Genomic DNA, 13,599 nt, shown 5'->3' with positions numbered 1-13,599 from the left:
TTTGTAACTTCACTGTAGGAACTAAGTATTGTGCACATTGACAAAACGCTGCAGCTGATATTTGTTCTTCATCTGCACTTCCTGGTTCTAATGGGTGCAGCTGGGAGATGTAGTCATTTTTCATCTTCAGAGATGATTTAATAACTTGCTTGAAGATTCTCTTTTGTTTGTTCGCATGAGGTCCAATTGGGTAATCTGGAAATGAAGGATCATGCCATCAATTTTTCTTCTGTATTTACTAGATAAACGTTAGCTTGCCTTCTTTATGCTCTAAGCTAATACTGATAAATGCTTGCAGGAAATTCATTCTTGAAAACGTCAGAAAATAGTGTAGTGAAGACTCATTAGTGAGCTCTTCATTGTATCCGGGAGTTAATTTAAACGACCTGAAAACACACTTAAGTAATGGTGGTGCTATGATTGGAGTTCAGCTCTAGTATTTGCTCTTGAGGTAGAGAGCAGTTATTTAAGACTGTATGGCCTTGAGCCTTCAACAAAATCCATTCATTGCTAAAGGCATGTGCCTGGGCTGGTGGGTGTTCGGGGACACGGGGCTGGTGTGCACTGCAGGGACATAAAATACCTTTTTTTGTCTTGCTGTGTTTGTGAGTTTGAGGGCCTGGTTGTATTGGATGTGTCCATGAATGTTGTCTGAATGTAAAGCCTTCAGTACGGAGATTTACCAGTGTTTTGTGGGAAAATGATAAATATCTTATGGTGGGGAGATGGAGGTGAGATTCATCCATAGCTTGCTTAACTGCTCTGGTTAATGTAGCTTAGCTCGTCTGAAAGTGCTGCGTTTAAACTGCTAGGTGCTTTCTTCTGTGGTGGAGGGTTGAATTTAAAAGGAGTGATGGGAGAAGGAGTGTTGGGGCCATGAACAGAGGAGGGGTTCAGGGAGATCTCACCATAGCCCAAGGGAAGCCCGTGAGCATCTGTACATCTGATCTATGTGGAGCTGTGGAGGTACTGTTTGATGTTACCGCTTGCTTTACTGGTTTTGATGTATTTCTAGAAAAGTTGAGTAAACCTGGCTTGCTCCTGGGTGATACCCTTAGACTTTTAAGCAGATCTGACCGGGGTGTATTGACCGGGGTGTATTAACAGAGCAGTCTAAAATAGCTGCTGTCTAGAGATGCTAGTGCTGGCAGGGCTCAACTAATATAGGGTGGTTTCCTCCAACTGTGGATGTGACCTGTGATGGGGAGAAGACAGAAGCCAACAGAGCATGATCCCAAGGCTGAGTTGTGTGCAAATAAACAGCAAATGAGATCGGTGACCAGGGTTATGGTAGCAAGCTGACGTTCAAGAAGCTGAGGTCTGTCCCTGCCACTTGCCCATATCTTCAGCACATCACATTGCCCCACGTCACATCACCCCTCCAGATTTCTGAGTTTTCCTCTTTGACTTTTCTGTATAGCCTAGTTTGCATCTGCAGTTGTTCCAGTAGCATGGCTGGATGGGTAGAACTGGTGAGAGATGCCCACGTTTGAGCTTTGTTTGGGTTTTTTCTGTGTGTATGTGTGGTCAGATCCATGTGCTTGTTGTTCTCCATCTGCTTGTGTATGTCCTGACCGATGTGCTGCCAGGTGTTGGGAGGGCTCAGTCTCTTTGGTTTCCTCTGACCAGAAATTGCAGCATCAAGCTGAGATGCCCTTCAGCAAGAAATTGCTTTAAAATATATTTCCTATAAAGGACTTCTGTTTTTCACAACTGGAATTTATTTTGATTAAAAAAAAAAAAAAAAAAAAAGGTGGTGGTGGTGGGGGAAGACATTGCAAAAAGCTTCTTCTCTAGTTTGATTTTTATTTACTTATTTATTTTTTAATGAATGAACAGGAGGTTTGCTGTAATCAGGAGGCAGAGAATGGGTAGTGTCCATCATGAAGACTGAAACCCATGAATTCCCAGAGGCGCTTTGACTTGAACAAGAGCCCTCTTCGTGTCGGATGACTGGCAGTTCCAGAAGCCAGCCTGTCTCCAATTGCTCCTTCAGTTCCAGCTGGGGAGTGCCAGCTATGCTAGGAGAGCTTCTCCAGCAGGCACATCTACCACCTCACATGGCATGCTGTGGTCATGCTCCAATGGTGGTTCTGGCAGAGGTGCTGGAGAGAGCGGAGTGGAAGCTGGGACTGTTCAGCGCCCCTTGTACACAAAGTTATTGTGAAAATCCTCTTCGGTCATGGGGAATGGAGGTGGAGCATTCTGCTATTAATGTTGGTGGAAAGAGACCCGTGGGCTGGTGGGAAGATATTAACGCTAGTTGAAAGTGAGAAGATAGCTTCAGAGGCTCTTTATATAGCCAAAAAAAGGGCCAGCTTCTTTCAGAGTGAAATGTAGATCATTTAATTGAAACTTTTGTTTGGAGCAAAGCTTTGGATGACTGTACGTGGAGACCACTATAGCCTTATTTACGCGTAGATAATAATTCTTGTCCAAGGCAGCTATAGAGAAATACACTTTCTATTTTTTTTTCCCCCTGCAGAGCAGCTTCCTTCCACCATTTTTTCAGTAGCAGGTTATATTTATTAGAAACAGGCTTAATGTCTCTGACCACAGAAACCTCTGACCAGAACATAGATTCTATCAGCAGATGAAATGGAAAAATAATTTTAACTAACTTGTTAGGTTGGATTATGCTGCACAATGTGTATTATAACCCGGTGTTAATGTGGAGAAGTGAGTCAGATGTGTTTATGGCTCTGGTTTGTGCTGACTTTTCTAAACATGGGACCATTTGGATTTGGAAAGCCAACTATTTTAAGAGGAAGGTTGAAAAAATACATATTTAAAAGCAGGAAGGGGATCTTTGAATAGTTTGGCAGAATAAACCTTGGTTCTGCTTGAAGCAGCAATCAGGCAAGGAGGGAGTCTGCTCTACCAATAACATTTAATGACGAGTGATTTCCTGGTGCAGTGTGAAATACAAATTAACAGCCAAGAAGAATGCAGAATTGAAAGAGAACTCAGTTTATCAGTTTTCCTGAAATAATGAATCTAGCAATAGAAGATTTTTGGTTCAAAGCCAGAGTGCAAGGAAGTGAGTTGGAGTTTTTCTATTGATTTTAGTGGGCTCGTCTAATCCTTTTGCTGCCCTTCAGCCTCCCTGCCGTCATGCTGCCTTTCTGGGTGGTAGCAAATGCTACCTGTCTTTCCTGTCTTTGCTCTTCAAATAAAGGCTGAGTTTTTACAAAGTGGTCTGTGATGAAGGGCTCTTTTTTTTTTTTTTTTTTTTTTTCCCCCTCTTTTTTTTTTTTCTTTTTCTTCCCCTCTTTGGTCTGTGGTTTAAAACTTTTTGCTTCTTTTTCTAACTGTTAGTGATCTATATTGATTTGAGGCCCTCCAGGCTAAGGGGGCTTTAAGTCTGAAGGAAATCAACAGCTGTTTCTCCCTCTCTTTTGCGTTTTGCTGTTTGAGCCCCTCTTTCAAAAAAAACTGTATTCTGTTTTATTGAATGCTCTTAAAAGACCAATGCACCTGTAGAGCCGACTCACTCGAATTGTGAGTGCAGGTTTGTTCTTGCCTTCTTTTAAGCCTCCTTATGCTCTCTGTGCAGGGTTTTCATGGGGCATTGGAAAAGAAAATGATAGTAACCCACTTGCTGCACTTGTCTGACTTAACCTACTGTTTTGTGGAAGAAGTTTGTTTCCTCTGACTGATTTCAACGGTCACTTAGTGTCAAGTTGTTAACATTTTCTGCCTTTTAGCCTTTTAAAGAAAATATCTTTTAATCAGGAAAAGACATCTGCTTTGTTGTGCATCTCCTCACTTCCATGCAACCACAAACTCACCCCTATATATAAGGGTCTTTCAGAGGCCCATTAGGTGAAATCTTGCTCACTGTGGTTTCAGCTGCTCTGGGAGAGCTTTGGGAACGTACTGCTACAGAAGGTTTGATGTGAGTGTCGGTGCAATCCTCATGGCTGGATGTGAATCAAAAGGGGGACTGTAAAAAAAAAAAAGTTTCCATCTGTGAGCTGCCATAGTTAGCTGTACTGGTATAAACTGGGGCAAGCTTGCAGCAGCGTAATAGCAACGGCATTTGACTTCCTTCACCGGAAAGCTTCTAGGGATGCACAAGTTGGAAGGGGCCCAACTTTGCCCACATTGATTGATTGCTGGACTGTTGTTGGCTATGAGCTAATCCATGTAGGAATGGAGCCCTAATCATCCAGCACTGGCATTTCCTCCTACCCGTTCACACTTCAAAGCAGGCTTCTCTCTTATTTTCACACTCACATGTGCTCCCCCCCCCCCCAGTTCATTTTGAAACTGTGTTGCTTGTGGGTGCCAGAGAAGATGCTGGAGGTGGTGGGTTTGTTTTAGACAGGAGCATTTTAAAAATCCTCCTGCATTTTCATCCCAAGCCAGGAGGCGCATCTCAAGACTGCAAGTCCTGCTGCTCGCTTGGGATGACAGAGATCTCCAGCAGCAACTGTAGGTGGAGGAGGGCATTTCAGGACTAGTGTCAGCTGGGGTGACTCCAACAATTTCAGTGAAGGCAAATGTTTATGCTTTGCTTCATCCATAGGCTGTTAGCAGCTCATCTAGCTCTAGCCTTGGCTTTAATGGAGCAGACCTTGAGCCAACTGTACTTGCTCTCCCTTCTGAAAATGCAGCCTTCTCCTCCAGCTGGGCACAAAGAAAAGAGCAAGAGGGGCAGCTTAGCTCATTCCACAGCATTTTGATGACCTTTGGGAATATACCTGGTAATAAATAAGCAATTTAATGTGATACCGCATGTTGTACCTCTCTGTTTTGCCTGCATGCCCCAGACAGGGCTTGGGACACATTTCCTGATAGACTCAGCTTAATTATCAAAATATTTAAACCTCAGGAAGAGGGGCATGTGTAAATGCTGTGATAGCCGCTTCTGATCAACAGAGTCTCACCCTGGGCAATCTTAATTCTAAGATCTTCAACGTTCCTTCTCTGTTCCAAGTCCAACTCACACTCTGTTTAGACCCTGATGTTGTGCTGATCTGCTTTTTGGGAAGATAATGGGCAATTTGGTGGTCTAAAGGCCTGATAAAGGTATGTCAAGTCAATTATCAAATGGACATGGTTCTGACTTCTCTAGAATGGCACAGCATTGCATTGTATTCACACTATAATTCAGCAGGGAGTAGCTGTGGCAGAGAAATGTGCATTAGCTGTGCACGTGGCTAGTTTTGGCAGAGGATCACTTTCTAGTGACAGCCAAGGAAACTCCACTAAAGAAACTTTTGAAAAAGCACGGATTTTTTTGGTTTATAAATGGTATCACACACAGAGATTTCTTCCAGCATATGTGTGATCAGCTGGAATATAGAAATGAGAGAGAAATATCATCGCTTCTAATACAGCAAGTTTAACTAAATTGAAATAATCCTTGTAGGAGGGTTAGGTGGAAGTGTGTATGTAGATGAACTTCACAGTATCTCCTACAGATCTTACAGGAAATAAAATAATCTTCCTGAGCCTCTGTTTTCCTGCCAGGTGGTAAATAATGCTGCGACATTCGTCTGGGTTGGGTAGTTGCAGCAATAGAGGTTGGTGCAGACTTCAGCTAACCAAAACTAATCTCCAAGTTGGAGACATCTCTTCCATGCTCTGTGATAGAAATTTCAGGGCTGTTTCAAACAAGTAAGATTAAAACTTGCAGCACAAGAGCAGGTAAAATGCGTGAACCAGCTTCACAGTTGAATCACAAACTGGCTTTTTCTGTGGCAAATTCCTTTAACTTTTTTTCTACCCCACCCCATCCCTTACTTTGGAGCTGGTTGTGCTCCCACCTGACACAGGGTGGAGATTGGGGATGCACAAAACTGGTGGAGAATGTGGATGAGATGCTGATGTGTTTGTTTGGGATTTTTAAAGAATTTTATAATTTTAAAAAATTGCTGGCAAACTGCAACTTGGTAACATGTCTTAACTTTTTTTCCCTTTTGTGGCTCTTCTGATTCTGTCTGTCGATACTCTTGGAGTACGAGATCTTATTCCCATTGCTACAGGTGGCTCCAAAATAGATCTGAGATCACAAGCACAGTGGTATGTTTAAGATGCCTGGTTTTGAAAGTGCTTCTGCAATGAAAAATCTTCAACCCATGCCTAATCCTTTTAAATAGTCTTACTTCAAAGTTACTTATCTTATTTTAATTGATACTTTCTCCATCCTTCTTTGGGCTGTGGCCATCTCAGTGGATGTGCTCCGCAAAGACTTTGTCTGCATGCTGGTTGGCTTTTGAGGTTAACCAAGCACATGGTACATGTCCTCTCTGGCCATTTAGCTGGAGGAAAAGGGTGGCTTTTCGTTTATTGCTTTCCTTTAAAGTTAGATGTTAATATAATGAGGTTAATACTACTTTGTGCCATTCTGTAAGACGTGGCTACATCGGCATTAGCGAGTAGGGTGGCCCCGGAGATGTTTGTGGAAGGAGGTAGTTGGTGCCAAGATTCTGATATCCGTGGCCCAAGCATTTGGGAGGTGGTGGCGGCATAGTCACTTGGGACTAGCTCTAATTGGGTCTTGTGGACCAAGCGTCTGTTGGTAGTGCTTGGTGGGGTTCATCTGCAGGGCGATACTAAGTAATGTGTGAGCTGAGCGTGTTTAAGCTTAGTGCAAGTAGCTGGTAACTAGTGAGCACGTCCTCTTATCTCAGTGTGAAGAGGGAGAAGCTGAAAGGCGGGGAAGGGGTTTTTTTCTAGAAGAAATGCCAAAATTGTTAGTGCTGACGTTCTTCTAAAATCTCATGGAGCCAAAAATATGGATGTTTTTTCAAGCATCTTGAAACTTTCTGGTGGTTCTGCCAGAGTTCCTGTAGGTGAAGTGGCACTGTTTTCCCCACCTACTTGTGGCTGTGGTTGAGTGATCAGGATGACTGATTTTAAGTGTTTATTTTTGGCAGTAGAGGCTTGAAGCTGTTGCACGCTGCAGATTTCACCTTGCTTTGAAGCATATGGGAGCTTGCAAAGTAGGGGCCTGTAAGGCTCTTCTGATGAGGGGCTGTTGGAGGGAGGTTGTACAGAACCTGGGCTAAATCCAGTATATTGTGCATGTAGGTCAGATTCGTGTAGGCTCAGGTTTTGGTTCAGTTTGTGCTGAATAGCTTCAGTGGTGCTGGGAAGATGTTCCCTGTCCTTCTGAAAGCCCACCCAGACTTGTGTTTGAACTCACTGAATTATGTCGAGCCTTAAGGAATTTAGCTGGGTTTTCACAAAATCAGCCAGGCAAATATTCCTGGCAAGTGCACCGTCAAGGACAGACCAAATATAGCTTTTGGAGAGCTTGACACAAGCTATGCTACTTGCATGTAAATGGGGACACACATACACACAGGAAAAAAAGCCCAAATAATGTTCTGAAAAGTTTTTCTTCGCTTGTTTATCAAATCAGTGTCTAGTGCATGAATACTGTCATAGTCTGCTGAAAGGGTTAGCACTCGCTTCCTCCTAGGGAATTTTGGTGGGATGGAGTGAACGCGTGAGTGGGTTTTGGTTTGGGTGTTTTGTGTAATCCAGATGTTCCGTGTGATCTGAGACTTCTTGGTTGGAAAGGGTTGGTTTAGCGGTGCAGTGGCGGTTGGTGTCAGGGAGGTTCATCGTGGAGAGGTGTTGTAGCCTTGCTGCTGCATTTAGTTCTGGAGAAGACCAGCGTTGGCTGATGTAGATGCTGTGACTGGCATCCTGCTACCAAAGGCAGGGTGTTTTGTGGGAAAAACCCCATTCCAGCCTTAGTGCTTTCCCTCCAGCAGCTCAGCTCTGCATATAGATGCAGTTCTGGGCGTGAGGTGAAGAGATTGTAGCCTCCAAACTCATGGCAGAGCAGTTTGGCCGTGTGGTTTTGAATGTACTTGGTGATGGCACTGTAGAAGTCCCTTTTACCACCTCCTGGTCCTTTTTGCCCCGTTTATCTGGAACACCAAGCCCCTCATGGGACTTACACACCTGCTTGGTAGAAGTTGGCTAACAAACGAGCTGAGCTGAAAAAAATGTTTTAACCGTAACCCCAGTCAAGAATTGGGAACTTCTAGCAGAAAACATAAATTCTGGTGCAGCAAAAATTAAATAATTCTGACCCTTTTTATTGCTTTCTCTTTCTTTTGGCACTTTTTATAAGATGGAGCATAAAAGGATGAGCTGTACCACAGGACTGGTATCCAGGGTGATGCATGATGGAAAATAGTCAATACACAGTTAAGCAAATGGCTTCAGCTCTTAAGATGGAAAGGAAGGGCAAAGAATAGCAATGTTTCTTGTATCACTAAAAGTGTTTGTATTGGTTGCATTGTTTTGCATAATTGAAAAGCCATGAGACAGTTCACTAGAGAAAAGGGCATTTTCAAGAGAGATTAATGTTGTGCTCAGGGTCTAGAAGGAATTTATAGTAGTAGAGTTGCTCATACACTTTTTCAATTTTCCTTCCTACTTGCTCATTCTGGGAAGAGAGGGTTCATTTGAATATTTTCCATAAAGAATTTATTTCAGTGTTTTGTTCCAGACTGGATGCTATTTGAAATGGAAACATGTGTGGACTGTTTTAATGCCTGCAGATTAAAACCAATAAGGACCACGTGGAAATGGTCCCGTTTTCTTGCAACACTGTTCTCTTTATGGATGTCCTTGTGGTTTAGGATTTTACTCATGCTATTGGAGCAGGTCACTGAACAGATGTTTTAGGGATTTGGGGGGGGGGGGGGGGGGAATGCATGTGTGTGTAGTATTATTTGAAACATTCATTAGGGATTTGGGGGGGGGGGGGGAGATGCATGTATGTGTAGTATTATTTGAAACATTCATGAAAACTGAATGTTGGTGCAAATCTTCCATCTGATGCTGGTGTAGTCTCTCCTCTTGTCATATTATTTGCAAAAATATTTGCATATGTGGTGGTGGTGGTGGGAATAAATGTTGCAGATGGGTGGTTTAGCTCTGCAGGATCTGAGTGCCCTGGGGGAAGGAATAAGGGTTTATATGTCTGTGTTGTAGTTATTTAGCTGAACCCATGGGAGAGTAAGATGCCAATTTGCCTCTCTTGCATGTGAATGGAAAAGTAAAAATTGCCTCAGAGAAACCTCAAACAAACAAAAAAACCCACCCCAAGCCACCAAACCTTCAACCAAACAAAAACAGCAGTTCTGTATCCAGAATCGCTCCCTCGTTCCACATGCTTTGAGAGCTGGAGAAATGCTGTCCCAGCCCTACGTAAGATGGGTCTATGTAAGCGACCCCTCTGCCCAGAGCTGGGAATAAGGGTTGCATCTCCCACCTGCCCCAGGGAAACAAGGATCTGAAATCTGCCCTTGGAAATGTCTAGTTACTCCATCCACTCTCAACAACTTCTAGGTGAGATGTGGGGCAGCACTGGCCCTCAGATGGGATAGTATTGATGTTGGCTTCTTTTTCCATTCTCAGTGGGAGTGCCTCTGGTTCCTCATCCTCACCTCGTCCTTCTTCCTGACTTTGGTCTGGTTTTACTTCTGGTGGGAAGTTCGCAACGACTACAATGAAATCAACTGGTGAGTAGAGTTTCCCCATTGCAGAGGGGCAGACCCTTAAGTTTGGCTGCCATCACGTGCCTCTGGGCTGGATGTGTTTGGGTCCTTCAGATGGAATTGTTACTGACAGTAAAGGGAAAGTGAGCTGGGAAGTGAGGGTGAGGGAGGGCTGCTTCTGCCTGTCTTCACTAATAAATGTTGTATGTCCTCACGTGTCTATTGCGTGGCTGTAACGGAGCGTGGGGTAGGTGTGCTCCCCCGTGAATGGCATGCAAAAACAAAGATGGTGCTGGAATCATGTAGAAGCTTTTCGGTTGGTTTTTGTTTGTTTGTTTCTATGGTTGGCTGATTTTAGAAGTGGCTGAGCAATTTGACTGCAACTTTCCAGAAAATATAAATGACAGGAATTCAGCCTGAAGCAGACATGGGTGTGGAAAATTTTGCAAAGTTGGAAGGAGCTGACAACAAGCTTTCCAGTGGGATGTGCTGGGGAGTTTTGGGTGTTGCCAGCTAAACCCAGTGCTGGAAATGATTCTTTCTTTTACTACCTCAGCAGCATCTTGAACATTTTGACAGTACCTTGGGCTCTCTTCTAACGAAACTGCATTGACATCATCTTTTTGTCAAAGATAATATGTAAACTGGATTTTAAAATACAGTGGATAGTTGGTCCCTTAAATAAATCACCTGCTTTAGATGCTGAAGTTGCGTGAGGGAGAGTGTTTACTAATGTAATGATGTGAGCTGTCTCCTCCCAGGAGTGTGTTTTCCTCTTTTCTCAGACCCGTGCTTTGAGAACTGAAACCATCACCATTGCTCTTGATTATTTATAATACTAGCATGGGAAGAATGCCTTTTTTTAAAGGATATTTTGAAATTCCTCTTTTTTTTTTTTATACCTTCAGTAAAAAACACGAACTCTCCTAATCCCTCCAGTGCAAAACAAAATCTGTTTTAGCTTGAAGTTGAGAATGGGCTTTAAAAAAAAATAAAATCATGCAGAGATGAAGCAAAGCCCTGGGAATGCTGTGAACGAGCATTGTGGCTGTAGTGCTGAAAAGTTTTGGATTCCCAAATATTTTTGCAGGAATGAGGGGAGATGTGCAGGTCTGCTCTGGATCCAACAGGTATTTGGGTTTTAAAATGCTCATGCATGCTACCTGCAGACCAAAGCCCCTTCCTCTGCTATGCAACCCAGTGTGCACAGGGTGCTATAAGCAATTCTGGATCGACAGCCCTGGAAAAGCAAGCCTTCTCGCGCACAAGAGCTGCGGAAGAGGCTCTTTGGATGCGAAATAGCAGGGCTACATCTGTTCAAGCATTGCCATTCAGTACTGAAAATGGGTCAGTGCTTTGTATGTGCTGTAACCCCAGTTAGATCCCTGCTCTATGCTATGACACCAGAGGTCGAGGAGAACAGCAGGGTTTCTGAAAAACAGCCTGAAATGCTTCAGAAAGACTGGGAGGAAGGATGATAACATGGGGCAGGGTTTTAATCATGGCCATGCCGATTCCAAACAGAGAGAAAATTTCCAGTGGGTCCATTCAGGCTGATCCTGGTCCTCTTCCCTCCCAGCACAGATGTGTGGGCTCCATTAAACCAGAAGAGGTTTCAGCCAAACAGGGTGTAATGGAGATGAAAGCATAATTTTGGTCCCAACCGTGCTGTGAGCCTGTTCTGATAAGGTGTAGTGGGGTTCTGGCTCTTAGAAACCCCATCTTTGATGTTCCTCAGTGGCTATTACTTCTGGGTCATTTTTGTGGATAAAGGTTCTTTGCTACTTGTTTCTGTGCCTGCCTTTCTGCTCCACTGACTTAATTGCCAGCCATGACCTCTGTTGGACTAGAAGGAGGACTCAGGGGGGGCATATTCCATCTCTGCACAGGACTTAGCACACCAAGATATTGGCAGGGACTCCCTGGAGGAACTGGGACAAAAAATTGCTGTCATGTTGGTATGATGCACTGCTGAGCTTGTTCCTGCCCTCCAGAGCTCATCCTTGTAAGCTTTCCTTTCTCGTGCCATGTGCAGGCAACTACACTGAAGTTCTTCAACCTGTCCCACCATGGCAGGGGAAGGAAGACTGGAGGCATCTGTCAGACCAGCCCCTTAAAGGAGGACTATTGCCAGCAGTAAATCAAGCTGACTGAAGTCTTGAAACTGTAGGACTTGTGCCAGCACTGCACCGCCCTCTGTGAGGAGAAGATTTCCCAACCCAAACCTCCAAGGGCCATTTCCCCTGTGACAGTGTCTGTCACTCTTGAAAAGTTTGATTTCAACATTTTCGTAACTGTCTGTTAGACAGCATAGTTGGCAATCAGGTCATCTTACAGCCTCTTCTCTGTAAGACTGAAGTAGTCCAACTTCCTCAGGCTTTCCTAGCAAACTGTGTTCCCCGCGTGCCTCATCGTCTTGGTTTGGTAGTTCTCCATTGGACCCTTTCCACATCCTCCTTGAACCAGGAGGCCCAAACCAGGGAGGGCACTGCGGGGCTGGTGCCCCCTCACCAGTGCTCAGCAGAAGGGATAGCAACTTCCCTTGGTCTGCTGGTGACACTTCTCTTAAAGCCACCCAGTGTGTGGTTGGACTTAATCACAGGGGGAGGCACCCTGTTGGCTCATTCAACCTCACATCTTCTATTTCCCCAGGTCCTGCTCGGCGGAGTTATTAGCATGCTAATGTAAAGCTTCATTATTCTAGCTGAAACTGCAGTGTGCTGCAATACCTCTCTTCTGTGTCCTTTAGATTGAAATGGTACTTGAAACCTGGATTCATTAAGGTGTTCTTTGTTTCGTAACCCAGATGTGCAGAGCATTGCTAAGTGCGGTGAGCAGCTGCCAGCAGTGCCTTAAGAGCTAGCAGGACCTACAGATGAGCGTAGCAAATGCTGCCTGAGGTTCAGGCAGTGGTTTTGGGGTCCAGCAGCGAATACATCTACCTATGTAAAAACAAACTGACTTGATTAGATTGTGGCAGTGGTAGGGTTTACCTACCTGAAGGTGGGGGGTTGGCCTTTAAACTTGTAAAGACTTAGGGGACTACTCTGGGATTGCAGTGGGCTTCAGAAAGACAAGGCAGAATTATAGCTCGGCGTGTGTTGCTGCAGGCTTTTAACCTTTTTCAGTGAGGCTGACTATGCAATGAGGCCCTTGTCAGTGAAAGGGCTTTGTGCCTTTTAAATTTAAGTAAATGCTTTCTTTAGTTTACTGCTTCAGGCATTTCACTTTTTGGTGTCTATACTTAATGGCATTATACTTCAGATCTCCGGTGTGTGAGGTTATGCGCTACAACAGAAAGCTCAACATCAGTTAATGAAGGATGTGGGAGATGCTGTAATTTGTGAACCTGGCTGTGTTCCCTCTTGGAGCAGGGCTATAAATGCAAGTCTGTGTAGCAAATTTTTTTGTTCCTTAGTTCTGGAGAAGGCTTATCTGGTTCATAACTACCATGGAAACAGCTTTTTAAAACAGCCATTTGCACATCAGGTGAAGACCTGACTCTGAGGGCCATTTGAAGGGACATCAGAGCAAAAAATTAATTGTATTGAAGATGAGCTAAGGAAGCTCTTGGTGGTGGTATTGAGCAAGGACTTCAGAGAAGCCCTCTTCTCTTTGTTCCCTCTTCTCTACTAACAGCATGTCTGAATCCCTCTGGATCCCTTTTGTTATGTCTCTTTGAATCCCAAAGCAGAACCTGGGCATGGGTCATGTATGTTTGAGCTCAAGGATTTGCTCTCCGGATCTTCTGTGGGAGTTCTATTCCTGCACAGAATAGATGAGGCAGTTGCCAGACCAGAGTTTGTGGCTGGGGAATGATGCTGGATTTGAGTGGTGGGAGGGAGGTTGAATCTTTGACCTGCTTGCATGCAGCATTTCTGTCTGTTGTAACCACAAAAAAAGCAACAAAAACCCCAGGTGCTCGCCTTGGCCAGTCCGTTGAATGAGCTGGTGGGTAGGGCAGAGGAAGGCTAGTGGGACCATTTGACCTGAGACCCACGTTGTCAGCTGTTGGAGAAGCCCAAGGTCTACTGTGTTATGGAATCCCTTCATATCGTGAGGTCTGTCTCAACTCAGCCTTCTGGAATCTCTGCTCAGGTGTGTCCTGAACCTGGTTGCTCCTCCT

The 13,599-nt window shown here is 44.3% G+C and overlaps 2 protein-coding genes across 5 annotated transcripts in view; both read left to right on the top strand.

Moving 5' to 3' along the window:
* KLHL35 (kelch like family member 35) overlaps positions 1–13,599 on the top strand; it is a 142,507-nt gene that overhangs the window by 70,998 nt on the left and 57,910 nt on the right. The window lies entirely within an intron of this gene.
* The window catches only part of GDPD5 (glycerophosphodiester phosphodiesterase domain containing 5), a 173,019-nt gene that overhangs the window by 116,820 nt on the left and 42,600 nt on the right, over positions 1–13,599 (top strand). For all 4 annotated transcript variants that reach the window (XM_080374918.1, XM_080374920.1, XM_080374921.1 and 1 more), the window contains one exon: positions 9,394–9,497. In XM_080374918.1, coding sequence (XP_080231044.1) covers positions 9,394–9,497 — 104 coding nt within the window. The remainder of the gene's footprint in view (positions 1–9,393; positions 9,498–13,599) is intronic.

The sequence above is a fragment of the Falco punctatus genome, assembly GCF_963210335.1.
Source record: "Falco punctatus genome assembly, chromosome: 2".
Lineage (NCBI taxonomy): Eukaryota > Metazoa > Chordata > Aves > Falconiformes > Falconidae > Falco > Falco punctatus.
The sequence above is the reverse complement of the archived record's forward strand: the minus strand, read 5'-3'. Positions and strand labels throughout refer to the sequence as shown.